The following is a 15,530-nucleotide window of genomic DNA, read 5'->3' as shown; positions in this document are numbered from 1 at the left end:
TATTTTCCAATGAGGTCATCAGACTGACTAGACATGTATATAATTGGGTTGTTACAGGTTTACTCTACCCTCTGATCACATTGTCATCCTTCCCCATGACTTGCTTTCACACACAAGCCCAGAGACTCACGCTGTGTATTCAAACGGAACAGGCATCACAGCCCAGCGCAACACCTGCAGCTGACAGGTGCCCCACGTGAAATTCAACTGGGGCAAGCAGCATTGCCATCCTGTGCTGTTCTTCCCAGACTGTTCTCACAGACAGACAGACAGACAGACACACACACACACACACACACACACACATACGTAATGCTGCAGACAGTGGGAGGCTTCAATGCCATCAGAAGCAGCAGCTCTGGCTGAATTTCATTTCCATACGTCCCTCAGTTCCAATGAACCGTACCCAATTGCCCAACTCCCAGCAGCAACCGAGATCACTCCTGCAGGGTTGTGGCCTTTAGTTTGGGGCACCCGAGTCTCTTATGCTAAAGGTGGAGGGTTAGGGAGATCCTATCACAGGCAAGTTCATCCCGCCACTCACTGGGTCTGTGTAGGGGTGTATCAATCCGTTTTGTCGTAAACTACCTTTTTGAATAAAATAGGACACGTGACAAGTCTCAGAACATATTATATAAACCAGGTACTAATAAGGTCCAGTCAGACTGAACATCACAGCTAAGCAACCTTGCTTTTTTTTTCCTCTGTTAAGAATTGATTACCTCTCTCAAATATAATATAGTACATGGACATTTGCTCTGTACAATATATACACTGGAGATTTGGCATGTAGCCACTATTTTAAAAAGCGCTTCAGAGAACTCAGCACCCAAGAAGGACAGAATCTAATTTTTTTTGTAAAATTGTTTTACTGGAAGGAAAGAGAGACATGGAATCAGTAAAATGCATTTAAATAACTTGAAAACTTGATTAAATTATATTCAGCCAGCGTTAGACTTTTTTTGTTTTTTTTTTAAATAGTTAATTCTCTTGTTAAAAGGATGAGGGGAAATTTTCTTTTAAATGATTAAAATCAGAAAGTTAGGTCCAAAACTTGCTGCAGTGTGTCACACTCAACCTCACCTTAATGAGTTTTTAATAAAGCTCAAAGCTGCTCCTGCAGAGTTCCTTTCTTACTGGCATTTCTCCCCTCCCCTACATCACCACCCACCTGTTTTCCCTTCCTTTCCCACATCCATTTAGAATTGCCATAGGTCATGTCAAGGAGACCCCAGGACGTTTTGCATGGAAGTAACTACTAACGTAGACTATGCATCTTTTTAAAAGTGTTATATTTTCAGTGGGGTAGGTGGGAGGTTGTAGGATGGTGCAGGGGTGGGTTGGAGTTGCCTGGCCGGGGGAAGATGATTTACAACAGCCATTTTCGGAAGGAAGGATTGTCTTCTTTGATTGTGGGACCTGTTTCCAAAGAAATCGATCTTCGGAGTCTTTCGCCCTTCGCAACTCTCGGCCATATGTAATATCCATCCCAGACTGGCCACCATTTCAAATTTCCATTTGCACCCAACCTCCCAGGTCCAGAGTAAAATTGTGTCCAGTTGCCACTCATTCTTGAAGTTGGCAGCTATTTAGCATCATCTGTTCTCCAGTATTCAGTCACACACCCTCCAAGGTGGCAGCCATCTGTAGTGTCCAGCCACCTCATATCCAGAATAATAGCCATTTTGACTATCCAGTCACATGTCCTCCAGAATGGCAGCCATTTTGTGTATCAAGTCACATGTCCTCCAGAAGGCAGCCAATTTGTGTTTTCAGTCACATGCCCACCTGAATGGCAGCCATTTTGAGTATTCAGTCACATGTCCTCCAGAATGGCAGCCATTTGCAGTGTTGTCCAAAGCCATTTACTGAATAAGCAGCACAAGGCTGATCCAGCATTTACAGCCTCACATTCCGACATTTTGAGATCATCTCAATTCAAATTAACTTGATAAACACTAATTTACAAACAGAACCCTCCAGGAATTTTTTACCTGTTGGGATTGGGAAAGGGGGTGGGGTCAGTAGGAGGGGTAAGCAACCAAAGTAGGAAATCAGACATTGGGGGTCAGGTTTGACTGGCAAACTAGCCGGTCACCATGGCAACCACGTAGACTTCTCTGACTGGGTACTGCAGCTTCTCAAAACTCTTAATCAGATAATTAACAACAATTTAGAGACAGCACGAGTTAGACAAGCCAGCAATTCACTCCAACATCCCCCCACCCCCACCTCACCTCCAATGTCCGAGCAGTAAAAAGAAAAGATTTATTTTGGAATTTGAAGTTTCCAAATTAGGAGAGCACTGGGACCTCTGGAGAAATACTTAATGAGTTGACAAGTGGCCTATTTTATTTCCTAACTCTATCCTGGTCAGTTGGCCAGGGGAAAAGTCCAAATATAACATCGCAGTCAGATCTCTGCTCGAGTAGCTGGCACACCATGTCAGCAGCTCATGAGACAAGCAAAGAAAGCCAGTGACAGAGTAAAACAGCATCTCCAGTCTCCAGAGAAAAGGAAGCACAACATTCAAGGGAATCCCCTTCCCAAACATTCAGAAAAAGCCAAGGGGTGCCCAGAGGACGGTTGGATAGGGAGCATTCCATCCAGGAGGTCAGTCAAAAGGCCTAATGGTTGGTGTGTGACATTTGTGGCTCACCTCTGACCTTTGTCCTTGCCTCCTGCAAAGGGAACAAAAAATCCTACCCGTGCCCCAGAACTACACCCAACCAACTCCTCCCCCGCCCCCCCATAATTAAGGCAAGTTGTTATGTTCAGGAATTTGCCTTTGGAACGGGATTGGGTTAAGATTAAGCAAATGCCAAGGAGCTGGTGGGACTGGATGGGATGAAGGAGGTGCATTCAGGGAACAGGTGAGATTAGTGATAGAGGAGTCAGTACCAGAGAACAGAACAGGCTGGGTCAGCGATAGTTTACAACTTCCAAATTGACAAGGGTCAGGAAGGGGCATGTTAGAAAGAGTGGGGGTGGGATTGGAGTTGGGGAGGGAAGAAGAAGACAATTATAACCCAAACATTGCCACCCCACCTCTACTGTCATTAATTTGCCCAGAACAATGAATGAAGTGTCAGCTATCACATATCAGGCTATCCATCATCTCACATATCCAACACCAGGAATAACCAACATAGACAAGTGAGACCTGGAATGGACCACAGTAAAGGGAGGCAGTGCTCAAAAACAGTATTGAGCGCCTCTTTAGGAAATTTTGAATCTGAGGAAAATCAGAGAATGAGGAAGTGGATTGTGGTTAAAGGATATGTTCGTAGTTAATTTTGCTGAAGGGGTTGAATTCACTTTTGTTTTTAAAAGACAAGTTGTGATAGGCAGTCTGACCTAAACCTAAATGAAACTTTGTCTTTTTTAAAAAAGAAAAGAAAACCTGACCTTTGTCTTAACGTTGTTTTTCCTTTTTTACACACTGTTTCTTTTTCTCTGTCGCAGGTCTTTCTCTGCTATGCTTCAGGTCACCATGGGCAGTGTTGCAGCCAATGTGATCATTGACCCCCACTCCATCTCAAACACCACACCTTCCAGCTGTATTAACACAGTGTCACCAGAGGGAAAGGAAATTGTTAGTGAGCTGGGTTAATACGTGACCTTCAAACTGAGCATTGGTGAGTAGGCCGCAACTCATCTCACGGAAACGGCAGATGGCATCTTCGGAAGGCGGGTGAGGTGGACGGGGTTGCAACAAAAAAAAGAATTACCACATTTTTTTTTGCAAGTCTTTCAACTGGGCATTTCCCCCAACACTCCTCCCTCCCAGTGTGCCCCACCTCCGTCGCCATTTTCCTAAAACCTCGATGTCCCTCAATACTCTGAGAGCAGGCCGAGGCCTAGGCCGTCAGGATTTATCCGAAGGGCAAGGAAGAAAGTAATAAGTCATTAAACAATCTTAACCGAATATTTTTGCACTGAAATCACCGCACAGCAACAACAACAATCCCAAAAAATAAAATCGTAAATCCAGTGACGAAGGTCAGGCCAGCTCCACTGATCACTGATGTCAAGTCCTACGTCCTTTTGAATTGGACAAAGAGTCCAGCGTCGGAGGGAAGGACAAGGGCTAGGAACAAGGTGGCAGCGAGAGGGGATCTGTGATGGAGTGGAGGGGGGATGGAAGAATGAGAGAAAGAGAAAGGATAGTCCCGGGCAGCCTTGTCAATCGCGGGAGGTGTCACGCACACTGCTGCTGCACCTGTGTAAGGAGCTCGCTGAACGAGTCAAAGAGTTTCTCCAGCCACGCCACATTCCGCATACACTGCTGCACAATCTCCTCCTGGCCCAGATCCTCATTCACCTCCGACAGAGTGTCCGTCTGCAGAAGGAGGGAGAAAGCAAATGCAACATCCAAACACCGTCACCTGCGCATTCCAATTGGTCCAGGGGAAAGCAGTGGGGAACTACAGGATCCCCCAGCTTCCCAGTCACTCAAAAATAAAGTGCAAGGCTCAAACATATTCCTTTCGCTTGCAGAGAGTGGGTGCCTGTTTCCAAATGCATGTTGCTTCTAGTGAGCAAAGATGAGCCACATCACAAGCCCAATTGATAAATTGGAGCAATACCTCAGATAGAAATGTCTTACCAACCAGTCAGCACCCCTTTCTCCTGTGGTATAAAATGTTATGATTGATTGAAATTTGGCATTCTTGCATTCATCCATATCAGTGCAAGATGAAAAGCTTTGGCAGTACTACTCTTGTATCAGCAATATTCAAAACCTATACTGTCAAGGGACTTTATAATCGCAAATTTGCATTATTTTTGCCCATTCTTTAAAGGTTACTTAGGCTCTCAGTCTGCTTTTTGACTACAAACAAAATGCAAACAATGATGAGAAAATGTTTGTACCATTACAGGTAGGAATCAAAGAAAACAGTTCAGAGGAATGGAACTGGCCAAGTTGATCAGGCAAAGAGAGATGGACCAAATGGCCTCCTTTTGTATTTCAAAGGATAAATCTCACCGAGTTCCTGCGAGAGAACTGAACCTTGCCATTCTCACCAAATTTACGACATCTATCATGTCATATCGTAAATGCCCAGCTCATCACCTCAAGGTCCTTACACTTATCAAATGATATGAGAGGTCTATAGATAGTTCCTATTGTCCTTTCAGTATTCTATTAAGCTTTAACCCATTATCTATTGTTCTGATGCCCTCTGCTCTTTGCAAGAATAGGGGTGCGGGGGGAGGCAGAGATGGCGTTCCTATGTGATTGACAGTTGCTAACCATGACAGTGGCATAGTGGGAGTATCATTGAATTGGTATGCTATTGTTCTGGGGTCATGGGTTCAAATCTCCCTCCAGCAGCTGGTGGAATTTGATTTCAATTGATAAAATCTGGAATTTAAACTAGTGTCAACAAGGCTGACCACAAAACTATAATCAATTGTTGCAAAAGACTATCTTGTTCACTTAATGTCCCTTAGGGAAAGGGATCTGCCTTACGGCCTACTTGAGACTCCAGACCCACAGCAATGTAGTTAATTCTTAATTGCCATTTGAAATGGCCCCAGCAAGCCACTCACTTCATGGGCAGTTATGGATGGGCAATAAATGCCGGCCTTGTCAGTGACACTCGTATCCATGAGCAAATTTTTTACAAGTCTTGGGCACTGAATTTGAGGCCTTTCTAAAAATTCATTCACAGGATGTATGGCTTTATGGCAAGATCAGCACTCATTACCCATTTTTAATTGATTGTGATAAGATGTTGAAACACCTTCTTAAATACCTTCTTAAAGTGGCTCCCTGAACTTTTTCTGTTAGTCTGGAGGCTCATATAGCCCAGACTGGGTCAGTACAGCAGATCTCCTTCCCTAAAGAGCCTCATTTAAAGCAGATAGAAACCCAACAGCAACCATGGCAACCGAGTAGTTTAATCTTTACAAATTTTTACTTCAGATTTTATTTAATCAATTGAACGCAAGTTCCCTGGTTGCCATGGTGGCATTCAAACTTAAATCACTCAGGCCTCTGACATCCATTTTCACACAATACTGAATTCCCTAGTCACTATTTTTTTCTTGCAATGAAAGCTTGGTTTAATTTTAGCTCGTAATAGTTCTTTCAAAACGGATCATGAAAGATGGGGCAGCCATGTTGAAACCCATCACCCATGGCACAATTTCAATAAATACTTTATTTCTGAATGAGAAAAAAAAACTTGCCCTTAAAAGTAGTCTGATGTCTGTATCACAAGCTAAAGAGTAAACAATTCCTACAGCTCTAAATGGTCATGGTTAAACTTCCAATTGATTATTCCAGTTTTAGAAGCCTGAGTTAAAGGCCTTGTGTCTCCACCAGCGATTTAAATATCAGCCTGTCACCTAGGCAGGGGACAAGTTTAATTATGAATAAAATCAATCTGCCACCCTCCCTCCAACCTATCACACTTTTTGACCAGGTCAATAATACCACTCCCCTCTGAGAGGGCAAGTTTGTACAGTGAAGTTAGTTAAGGAAGCCCAAGATGGGCTAGATTACGAGAGACACATTTGTGTCAGATCTCACTCATTCCGATTTAAAATTGATTTAGATAATTTAGATGGAATCTTTAAAATATTTGATGTTGAACTGAGGCGAGATGGCTTCCATTGCCAAGCACCTGGTTACCCCAAGAGTTGAGAGTCATTGGAACTCCTTGCACTGAGAGTTGAGTCCTTCAGTGTATTTAAGACTGAAATAGAAAGATTCTTGATCAGTCGGGGAATCAAGGGTTATGGTGATAGGGCAGGAAAGTGGATGTGAGGAATGTCAGCTCAGCCATGATCCTGTTGAACAGTGAAGCAGGCTTGAGGGGCCGAACAGCCTACCCTTGTTCCTGTTTCTTATGGTCTTACAGACAGGGAAGGCGATGGCCTAGTGGTATTATCACTGAACTGTTACTCCAGAGACCCAGACAATGTTCTGGGGACCCGGGTTCGAATCCCACCAGGGAAGATGGTGGAATTTGAATTCAATAAAACAAAACTGGAATCAAGAATCTACTGATGACCATGAAACCATTGTCAATTGTTGGAAAAAGCTATCTCGTTCACTAATGTCCTTTAGGGAAGGAAACTGTCATCTAGAGCTGGATGAACACAGCAGGCCTAGCAGCATCAGAGGAGCAGGAAGGCTGACGTTTCAGGCCTAGACCCTTCTTCAGAAAATGTCATCCTTACCTGGTCTGCCCTACATGTGACTCCAGATCCACAACAATGGGGTTGACTCTTAATTACCCTCTAGGCAATTAGGGATAGGCAATAAATGCTGTCTAGCCAGCGATGCCCTCATCCAGTGAATAAATAAAGGAAAAAAAAGTCTTATGGAACATAAACATAAAATGCCAGGACAGCAGGACAGGCATCCGTGCAGCGGGAGAGAAAACACAGTGTTAAGGTTTCAGCTCTTGTCACCTTGCACCAGAACATGTTTAGACCACTCCATACCATGCTGACAGTTTCCCTCCCTAAAAGGGACAGGAGTGTTAGCATTGTGAAGTTATTTTGGCTGACAAGAAGGCAATTTGGCCAATCCATTCAGTCTGGCTCTCTGCAGGGGAATCCAGTTGGTCCCATTTTCCTGCTTATCACTGTAGTCCGGCGATGTTATTTCTATGGACCCATCCAATCTCCTTTTAGAAATCCCTGATAATTTCCACCTTATCCTCACTGGACCTGAAAGTTGAACTCTGATTTTTTCTTCACAGATGCTGCCAGACCTGCTGAGCATTTCCAGCAACTTCTGTTTTTGTCCCTACTTTTAATTGTCTAAATCTGGTCTTTGTTTGTTTTATCAAAATGTAATAACTCGCATTTATCCAAATTAAACTCCATTTGCCACTCTTCAGCCCATTGACCCAATCGATCAAGATCTCTTTGTAATCTTAGATAACCTTCTTCACTGTCCACTATATTATAAATCTTGGTGTCATCCGTAAACTTACTAACCATGATTTCTATGTTCTCATCTAAATCATTTACATGAATGATAAACAAAAGTGGACTCAGCATCGATCCCTGTGGAACACCGCTGGTCACAGGTCTCCAGTTCGAAAACAACCCTCCATCAACACTCAGAGATAGTAGGAACTGCCGATGCTGGAGAATCTGAGATAACAAGGTGTAGAGCTGGATGAACACAGCAGGCCGAGCAGCACCAGAGGAGCAGGAAAGCTTGTGAAGTCCACATTGATACCATTGGGCTGCAGGGTTCCAAAGTGAAATATGAGGTGCTGTTCCTGCCACCTTCAGGTGGCATCGGGTGGACTTCACAAGCTTCAAAATCTCCCCGCCCCCATCCGCATCCCAAAACCAGCCCACCTCGTTCCCGCCTCCCTAACCTGTCCATCCTTTCTCCCATCTATCCACTCCTCCCACCTCAACCCCCACCCCCACCTCCTACCTACCAGCCTCATCCCCGCCTCCTTCTCCTGTCCGTCTTCCCTGGACTGACCAACCCCCACCCTAACTCCCCACCTACACTCACCTTTACTGGCTCCATCCCCGCCTCCTTGACCTGTCCGTCTCCTCTCCACGTATCTGCTCCTTTATCCATCTTCTTTCCGCCTCCCCCCCGCTCTCTATTTATTTCAGAATCCCCTTCCCCTCCCCCATTTCTGAAGAAGGGTCCAGACCCGAAACATCAGCTTTCCTGCTCCTCTGATGCTGCTTGGCCTGCTGTGTTCATCCAGCTCCACATCTTGTTTTCTCTATCAACACTCTGTCTCCTATGGTTAAGCCAATTTTGTATCCAATTGGCAAGCTCACCCTGAATCCCTTATGCCCTTACTTTACTAATTAGACCACGAAGTGGAGCCTTGTCAAAGGCTTAACTAAAGTGCAAGTAAACAACGTTTACTGCTCTGCCCTTGTCAATCTTCTTGGTTACTTCCTGAAAAACTCAACCAAGTTCGTGAGACAAACTTCCCTCGCCCAAAACCATGCTGACTATCCTTGCCTCTCCAAACGCGTATAAATCCTTTCTTTCAGAATCACCTCCAACAACTTACCCACCGTCGAAGTCAGACTCATAGGTCTACACTTCCCAGGCTTCTCCTTACAACCCTTCTTAAACAAAGGCACAACAATAGCCACAATCCAGTCATTCGGCACCTCACCCATAGTTATAGATGATACAAATATTTCTGCAAGGAGCTTGCAATTTCCTCCCTAATCTCCCATGAAGTCCTGGGATAGACTAGATCAGGTCCTGGAGATTTATCTACCTCTATATTTTCTAAGACCTCTAGAACTTCCTCATCTATAATGTGAACTGTTTTCAAAACATCAATATCTATTTCCCTGAATTCTCTGGCCTCCATTTCTTTCTTCACAGCAAAAACTGATGCAAAGTATTCATTTAATATCTCTCCCATTTCCTGAGTTTCAACACGAAGACAATCCCTTTGATCTTTAAGGGGCCCTACTCTCTCTCTAGTTGCTCTTTTGCTCTTAATACACTGGTAGAATCTCTTTAGATTATAGAAATGTACATCATGAAAACAGACCCTTCGGTCCAACTCGTCCATGCTGACCAGATGTCTTAAACTAATCTAGTCCCATTTGCCATCATTTGGTCATATTCCTCTAAACCCTTCCTATTCATATACCCATCCAGGTGCCTTTTAAATGTTGTAATTGTACCAACCTCCACCACTTCCTCTGGCAGCTCAATCCATACACGCACCACCCTCTGCGTGAACAAGTTGCCCTTAGGGTGCCTTTCCCCCCCTTCACCTCAAACCCATGCCCTCCAGTTCTGGACTCCCCCACCCTGGGGAAAAGACCCCAACCACTCACCTCCCTATCCTTATTTGCCAAGGCAATCTCATATTCTTTCTTTGCCTTCCTGATCTCCCTCTGAAGAATGCTCCTACACTTTTTATACTGTTCAAGAGATTCATTTGTCCCAGTTGTCCATATCTAATATATGATTCTTCTTTATTCTTTACTAGAACTTCAATATCCATAGTTCTCTAATCCTACCAGCCTTACCCTTCACTGTAATAGGAACATGATTCCTCTGAACTCTCGTTATCACACTTTTGAAAGCCTCCTGCTTATTAAATGTTCCTTTATTTGCGACAGTCTGCTTCAATCAATTTTTGAACGTTCTTGTCTCAGCCCAGTCAAATTTGCCTTACTCTAATTAAAAACTTTAATTTTTATGGAAAGCTTAAGCTTTTCCATAACTATTCTAAAACAAATAGAATTATGATCACTAGACTGAAAGTGTACCCCTACCATCTCTTCAGTCACTTGCCCTGTGCTATTACTCAAGAGGGTCAAATTTTGCATATTGATAAAGAAAATTTTCTAAACACCTTTAACAAATTCTTCACCATCCAACCTTTAACACCAAAGTAGTCCCAATCAATGTTTGGAAAATTCTTACATATATCTGAGGTCTGTCTACATATTTGATCCTCAATTTCCCTCTAACTATTGAGAGGTCTATAGTACAATCCCATCAAGGTGATTATTCCCATTTTATTTTTAATTTCAACCCATATATTTTCACTCGACAATTTTTCAGAAATATTTTCTCTAGCTCGAAGAGTAATGTTTTCCTTGATGAAAAACACCACTTCCCTTCTCTTTTGCCTCTTTTACCATCCTTCCTATAGTTCACTGCTCATGTGAGAGGAGTACCTCCTTCCTGATTGCTCTGAGAGAGACAAAGATTTTCAAACAAAGCTCATAGAATGTGCAGGCGAATGATGGCTTACAAACACCCTTCCTGGTGCTGGGATGCTCTCACGCCAACAGCACTGTGGGTGGGCCTGCACCACATGGACTGCAGCAGTTCAGGGCAGCAGCTCACTACCACGTTATCCAGAGGCAATTAGGGAGGGGTAACAAAAGCCAGCAATGCCTTGTTCCCAACCAAACACTGAATGAATCTACCCCCACCTGGCCTATTGAGCCTGCTTGACCGAGTGGGAACCAATGGCAGGTACTCCCCCTTCTGACTGACCTCCTCATTACAGAGCTGGGGAACGGAATAGAATATTACACCACAAAAGGAAGCCATTCAGTTCAACTGTCTGTACTAGGAGACGAGGAAGTTAGATCAACAAGCCTCCGTTCATGCTTGAAAGGAAGCCCAGACTGAGGGAATTAATATGGTTTGCGTTGTGGTTTACAGATGTAGATCACTCAGCATGGAAAGATGACATTCGGCCTACTGTGCTTGTCCCTGCTCTTTGCCAGAACAATCTCATTAGATCCACATCACCTGCACTTGCTGTACTTCCCGGTGAATCTTTCTTTGCAAGTATTTGGCCAATTCCCTTCTGAAATTTGACTGAAATCTATTTCCACTGCCTTTTCAGGCAGCACATTCTAAATCACAGCAACACACCACGATACACTAAAAAAAAAAGGATCCTCACACTGCTTCTGGTTCCTTTGCCATTCACTTCAAACCATGTCCTTGGCTGACCAGCCGTTGTGCCAGCGTGAAGGCAGTTTGCCCCTGTTTGCTCAATTAAAATCCTTTATTATGGTGAAAAGCGCGGTGACATCCACCCTCCCAGGAGAATAACTCCACCTCCTCCAATTCCTCCGCAGTACCGAGGGGTGGGTGTTTGGTGAGATGATGGCAGAGAGTGATATGGGGAGAAGTAACAAGAATAGACTAATGTTGCTTCTAGGAGGAAGAGAAGAATCAAACAGGAAGGGAAACCAGCTCACCTGCTCCTTACAATGCAGTAATGTGTGGTACTTGTAGTGATGGAGGGAGTGGAACAAGGTGTAAAACTGCAATTTCTCTGCCTCCACTTGGAAGTCCTGGAAAACAAAGCAAAGGATGGTCTCAGTGATCGATGAGGATATAGCATGGGCACTGCCAGTCTGTAGACACCCTGTAAACCAAGCAGCAACCTCCTCCCCTCCTCACATGTGCACAGACAAAACTCAAAGGTAGGCGGGAAAATAAAATCATTGGTTCGTCACTCATATACCTGATGGCCAGAGCTATCCTGATTAGACAGATCCCACCCAATCCTGCGCTCTTCCTTTTCCCACCTTCCTCACCCGTGCAGTTATCCAATCCCCTGGGAAAGGCTGTAAACCGAAAAGAAAAGGGGGTAATCACAGTCTGAAAAAAATTCATCACTGTCTCTTTCAGGCTATCAAAAACAGTCGAGGAGAAAATAGCATTACAAAGCTTTACTATAACTAATCTGCAGTATGGTGTGAGTCTGTCGAGTCTGTCCCAGTGAGGAACCCTTTGATTCAAAGTTAAGAGTGTTTGAAATGGACATTGCTGGAGCAAGTCCAACTTCTTGATTTGCTGATGTGCAAGAGATGGTGTTCAAAAGTGAGCTGGTCTTGACAACAGTGAACTGCAATAATAGAAATCAAACAGCCAAGCTAGTGTCTTGCCACTGGCATGTAGAATTTCAGGGCAGGAGGTGGCCATTTGGCCTGTCGTGTTTGCAACAGCTCTTCAAACGGGCGTCATTACTGAGTGCCAACCTCCTTCCTTTTCTCCATAGCCTTGCACACTATTTCTATGCAAATAATCACGGAATGCTCTCTAGAATGCATCAATCGAACTGGTCTCCAGCACAAATTTCAGGCAGTGCGTTCCATACCCTAACTACTCACAGTGTGAAAAAACTTTTTCTCCCACATCACATTTGTTCCTTTTGTAAATCTCCGCCCTCATGCTTACAAGTGGGAACGGCTTCTTCCTATCTACTCTATCCAGTTCGCTCATTGTTTTGAAAGCCTCTACCAGATCTCCTCTCAGCCTTCTTCTTTCCAAGGGGAACAGACCCAGCATCTTCAATCTATCCTCATCACTGACGTTTCTCATTCCTGGAACCATTCCTTGAAATCGCATCTGCACTCTCTCCAATGCATCTTTCCTACAGTGTTATGCCCACAACTGTACGCAACACTTCAGCTGAGGTCTTACAAGTGGCTTATACCGCTGACGGGAGCCATTTCTACACCACTGAAATGAAACGGAGCAGCTTTCTGAGCAACAAATGTCGTTCAATATTTCAACATTGGTTAACGACTAAAAATTATTTTTCCCAATCACTTTTTTTGTTGGCAAGTCTGTTTGGTGAAGACGAGAGACAGAGCCTGAAAATGCCTAATTTGAAGGGATTTGTATTTAAAAAAAACAAAGATATCACTATTATCAAATAGTGTGCTCTTTTGCAGCAAGTCCCCAAGGTGTAAAGCATCAAACACAGCATGGATTTGTTACAGATAATCATGAAAACGTAGTCAGGAGACAAAAGACCCATTACCCTGCGCCGCACACCCGTGCACCAGTACCAAAAATATTCACTTATTTAGAGTCCCTTGCCTTTTGTCTCCAACCTCTTCTTTTTAATTGGCAACGGATACGAAACCAGGCAGACAGGCTCAAGAGGTCAACGATCACTGCTTGCCACTATATTCCGATGTCACTGACTCAGGTACAATTTCATGGGTTCTTTTGTGTTCATCTGAGTGGCCGTGAAAGTTGGGAGAGCGATAGGTCAATTAGCTGTTCCACACAAGGGGCATTAGAAATGACCTTTCCAAACATCCTCACATCCCCCCAAACCCCCCAACGCTGACCCGGTGCAATGTCACTTTTCTTCGGAAAAATGGGGTCCACTATGCAGCACCATCCATCCCACACTTTGGACCATCCCTAGGACATCAGATCCAACTGTTAAACTCAACGGCCTCCCTCCCAAAACAGCCAGGGCTGGCTGGACTGGTGTCCTACCTGTGTCCGCGGTACATTCTTCTTTAGTTGGTTGAGTGTCTTCCGGTTATAGGGTGTCCCGGCCACTTTTAACTTCACCGAGCTGGCCGGGTTGTCCTTGCGGTCTGCATCACAGTCCTCAACAACCAGTTGGGGGAATGCTTGCAGCCCCTCCTGTAACACACCAGATGCATATGGCCAAAACGTGACCAGATGGTCTACATTGTCCAGTCCACAGACCAGCAACGCTCACAGCACTCAAGAAGTGTAAATGCTGCAGCAACATCACAAAAGAGCCATTTGCACAGTGACGCTCAATTCTTCAAATATTTACTGTTCAAGATGCCTGCCATCCACAAGTGGCATCACAAGTGTTCACCTTGCATTGAGTGGTACGAACTTGCTGGATATGCATGGTAAATACAAGAATGCTAAGTCCATGCATTCCAGCGAAGTGCCTTTTTAATGTCATGATAATTGCTAATTATTCCCTATCAACCCCTCTGGCACTGCAAAGTAACTATTCTCAGTGGAGAGTCTCATTCCTTCAGGTTTTAATTGTTGTTAAAGATTAGAAATATCTAACTTTAAAATGTTTAAAACTATTCCTTTTCCTTTCTCTCTCTCTCAATCTCATTTTTCTTCCTCTCACTTCATTTCTCTGTCTTTAACCAATTTAAGTTATACATTTTCTCAGACCTTGCACTGCTAATTTCTCATCCTTCGATCAGATAGTAAGTCAATGTTCTTGTTGCTTGTCCTGCTCAGTGAGGTCCCAGGTGACCTGTTCTCCTTGCTGCAAATTTGTCAATTCACACCTTGGTGATGATTTTAACAGCCTGAATGTGACAAGGGCAACTCTGGCAGCAGACAAATTAAATGCCATGCTAAAACAGACATTTGTTCAAATACTATATTTAATTCTTAGCAATCACACTGACCAAATAATACATTTTCTTTATTAATTCATGGATGTTAGGCCACATTTATTATCCATTCCTAGTTGCCCTGGAGAAAGAGCTGCCTTCTTGAACCGCTACAGTCCTGGGGAATGTAGAAAACCCAGTGCAGGTAGGGAGGGAGTTCCAGAATCTTGACTCAGCGACAGTGAAGGAACAGTGATAAAGTTCGAACCCAGGATGGCGTGTGGACTGGGGGGACAACTTACAGATGGTTGTGCTTCTCATGTATCTGCTCCACCTAGGCAGTAGAGGTTGTGGGATTGGAAGATGCAGTCAAAGGAGCCTGGGCATGTTACTGCAGTGCTACATCAGTGGTGAAGAGAATGAATGTTGAAAGGGGGTGGATGGGATGTCATTCAAGCAAAATGTTTTGTCCTGGATGGTGTGGAGCATCTCAAGTGTTGTTGGAGCTGCACCTATCCAGACAAGTGGAGAGTACTCCATCATACTCCTGAATTGTGCCTTATAGACAAGTGAACAGGCCTTGAAGATTCAGGTGATGAGTTACTCATTGCAGAATTCCTAGCTTCTGACTTGTTCTTGTAACTACAGTATTTACATGACTAGTCTAGCTCATTTTCTGGTCCATGGTGACACCCAGGACATTGATATTGGGCAATTCAGTAGTGGCAATACCAATGAATGTTGAGGGGAAATAGTCAGATTCTAATTGTTGGAGACGGTTATCACCTGGCAATTGTGTGGTACAAATGTCACTTGTCACTTTATCAGCCCAAATCTGATTTTTAAGTGTTACTATTCTTTAGACTGGTATAAATGATGTGCATTAGAGTTGATTTACTTTCTAATTTAGTTCTGTCTTTCCTCAGTACAGA

At 43.9% G+C, this 15,530-nt stretch overlaps 1 protein-coding gene across 2 annotated transcripts in view; it reads right to left on the bottom strand.

Annotated features, from left to right (window-relative positions):
• The window catches only part of LOC109937117 (proline-rich protein 12), a 93,819-nt gene that overhangs the window by 3,748 nt on the left and 74,541 nt on the right, over nucleotides 1-15,530 (bottom strand). Inside the window, exons 14-16 of one of the 2 annotated variants that reach the window (XM_020535762.2) lie at nucleotides 13,754-13,906; nucleotides 11,710-11,805; nucleotides 1-4,342 (exon numbers count right to left, since the gene is read on the bottom strand). The exon at nucleotides 1-4,342 is cut by the window's left edge and continues 3,748 nt beyond it. In XM_020535762.2, the coding sequence (XP_020391351.2) occupies nucleotides 4,202-4,342; nucleotides 11,710-11,805; nucleotides 13,754-13,906 (390 nt within the window). In that variant the 3' untranslated portion in view covers nucleotides 1-4,201. Of the gene's footprint in view, nucleotides 4,343-11,709; nucleotides 11,806-11,978; nucleotides 12,082-13,753; nucleotides 13,907-15,530 lie in introns of those variants that run through there. The other variant, XM_048617453.1, reaches the window with a different exon arrangement.

This window comes from Rhincodon typus, chromosome 37 (assembly GCF_021869965.1).
Source record: "Rhincodon typus isolate 14 chromosome 37, sRhiTyp1.1, whole genome shotgun sequence".
NCBI lineage: Eukaryota > Metazoa > Chordata > Chondrichthyes > Orectolobiformes > Rhincodontidae > Rhincodon > Rhincodon typus.
This window is presented reverse-complemented; position numbering and strand designations above follow the sequence as displayed.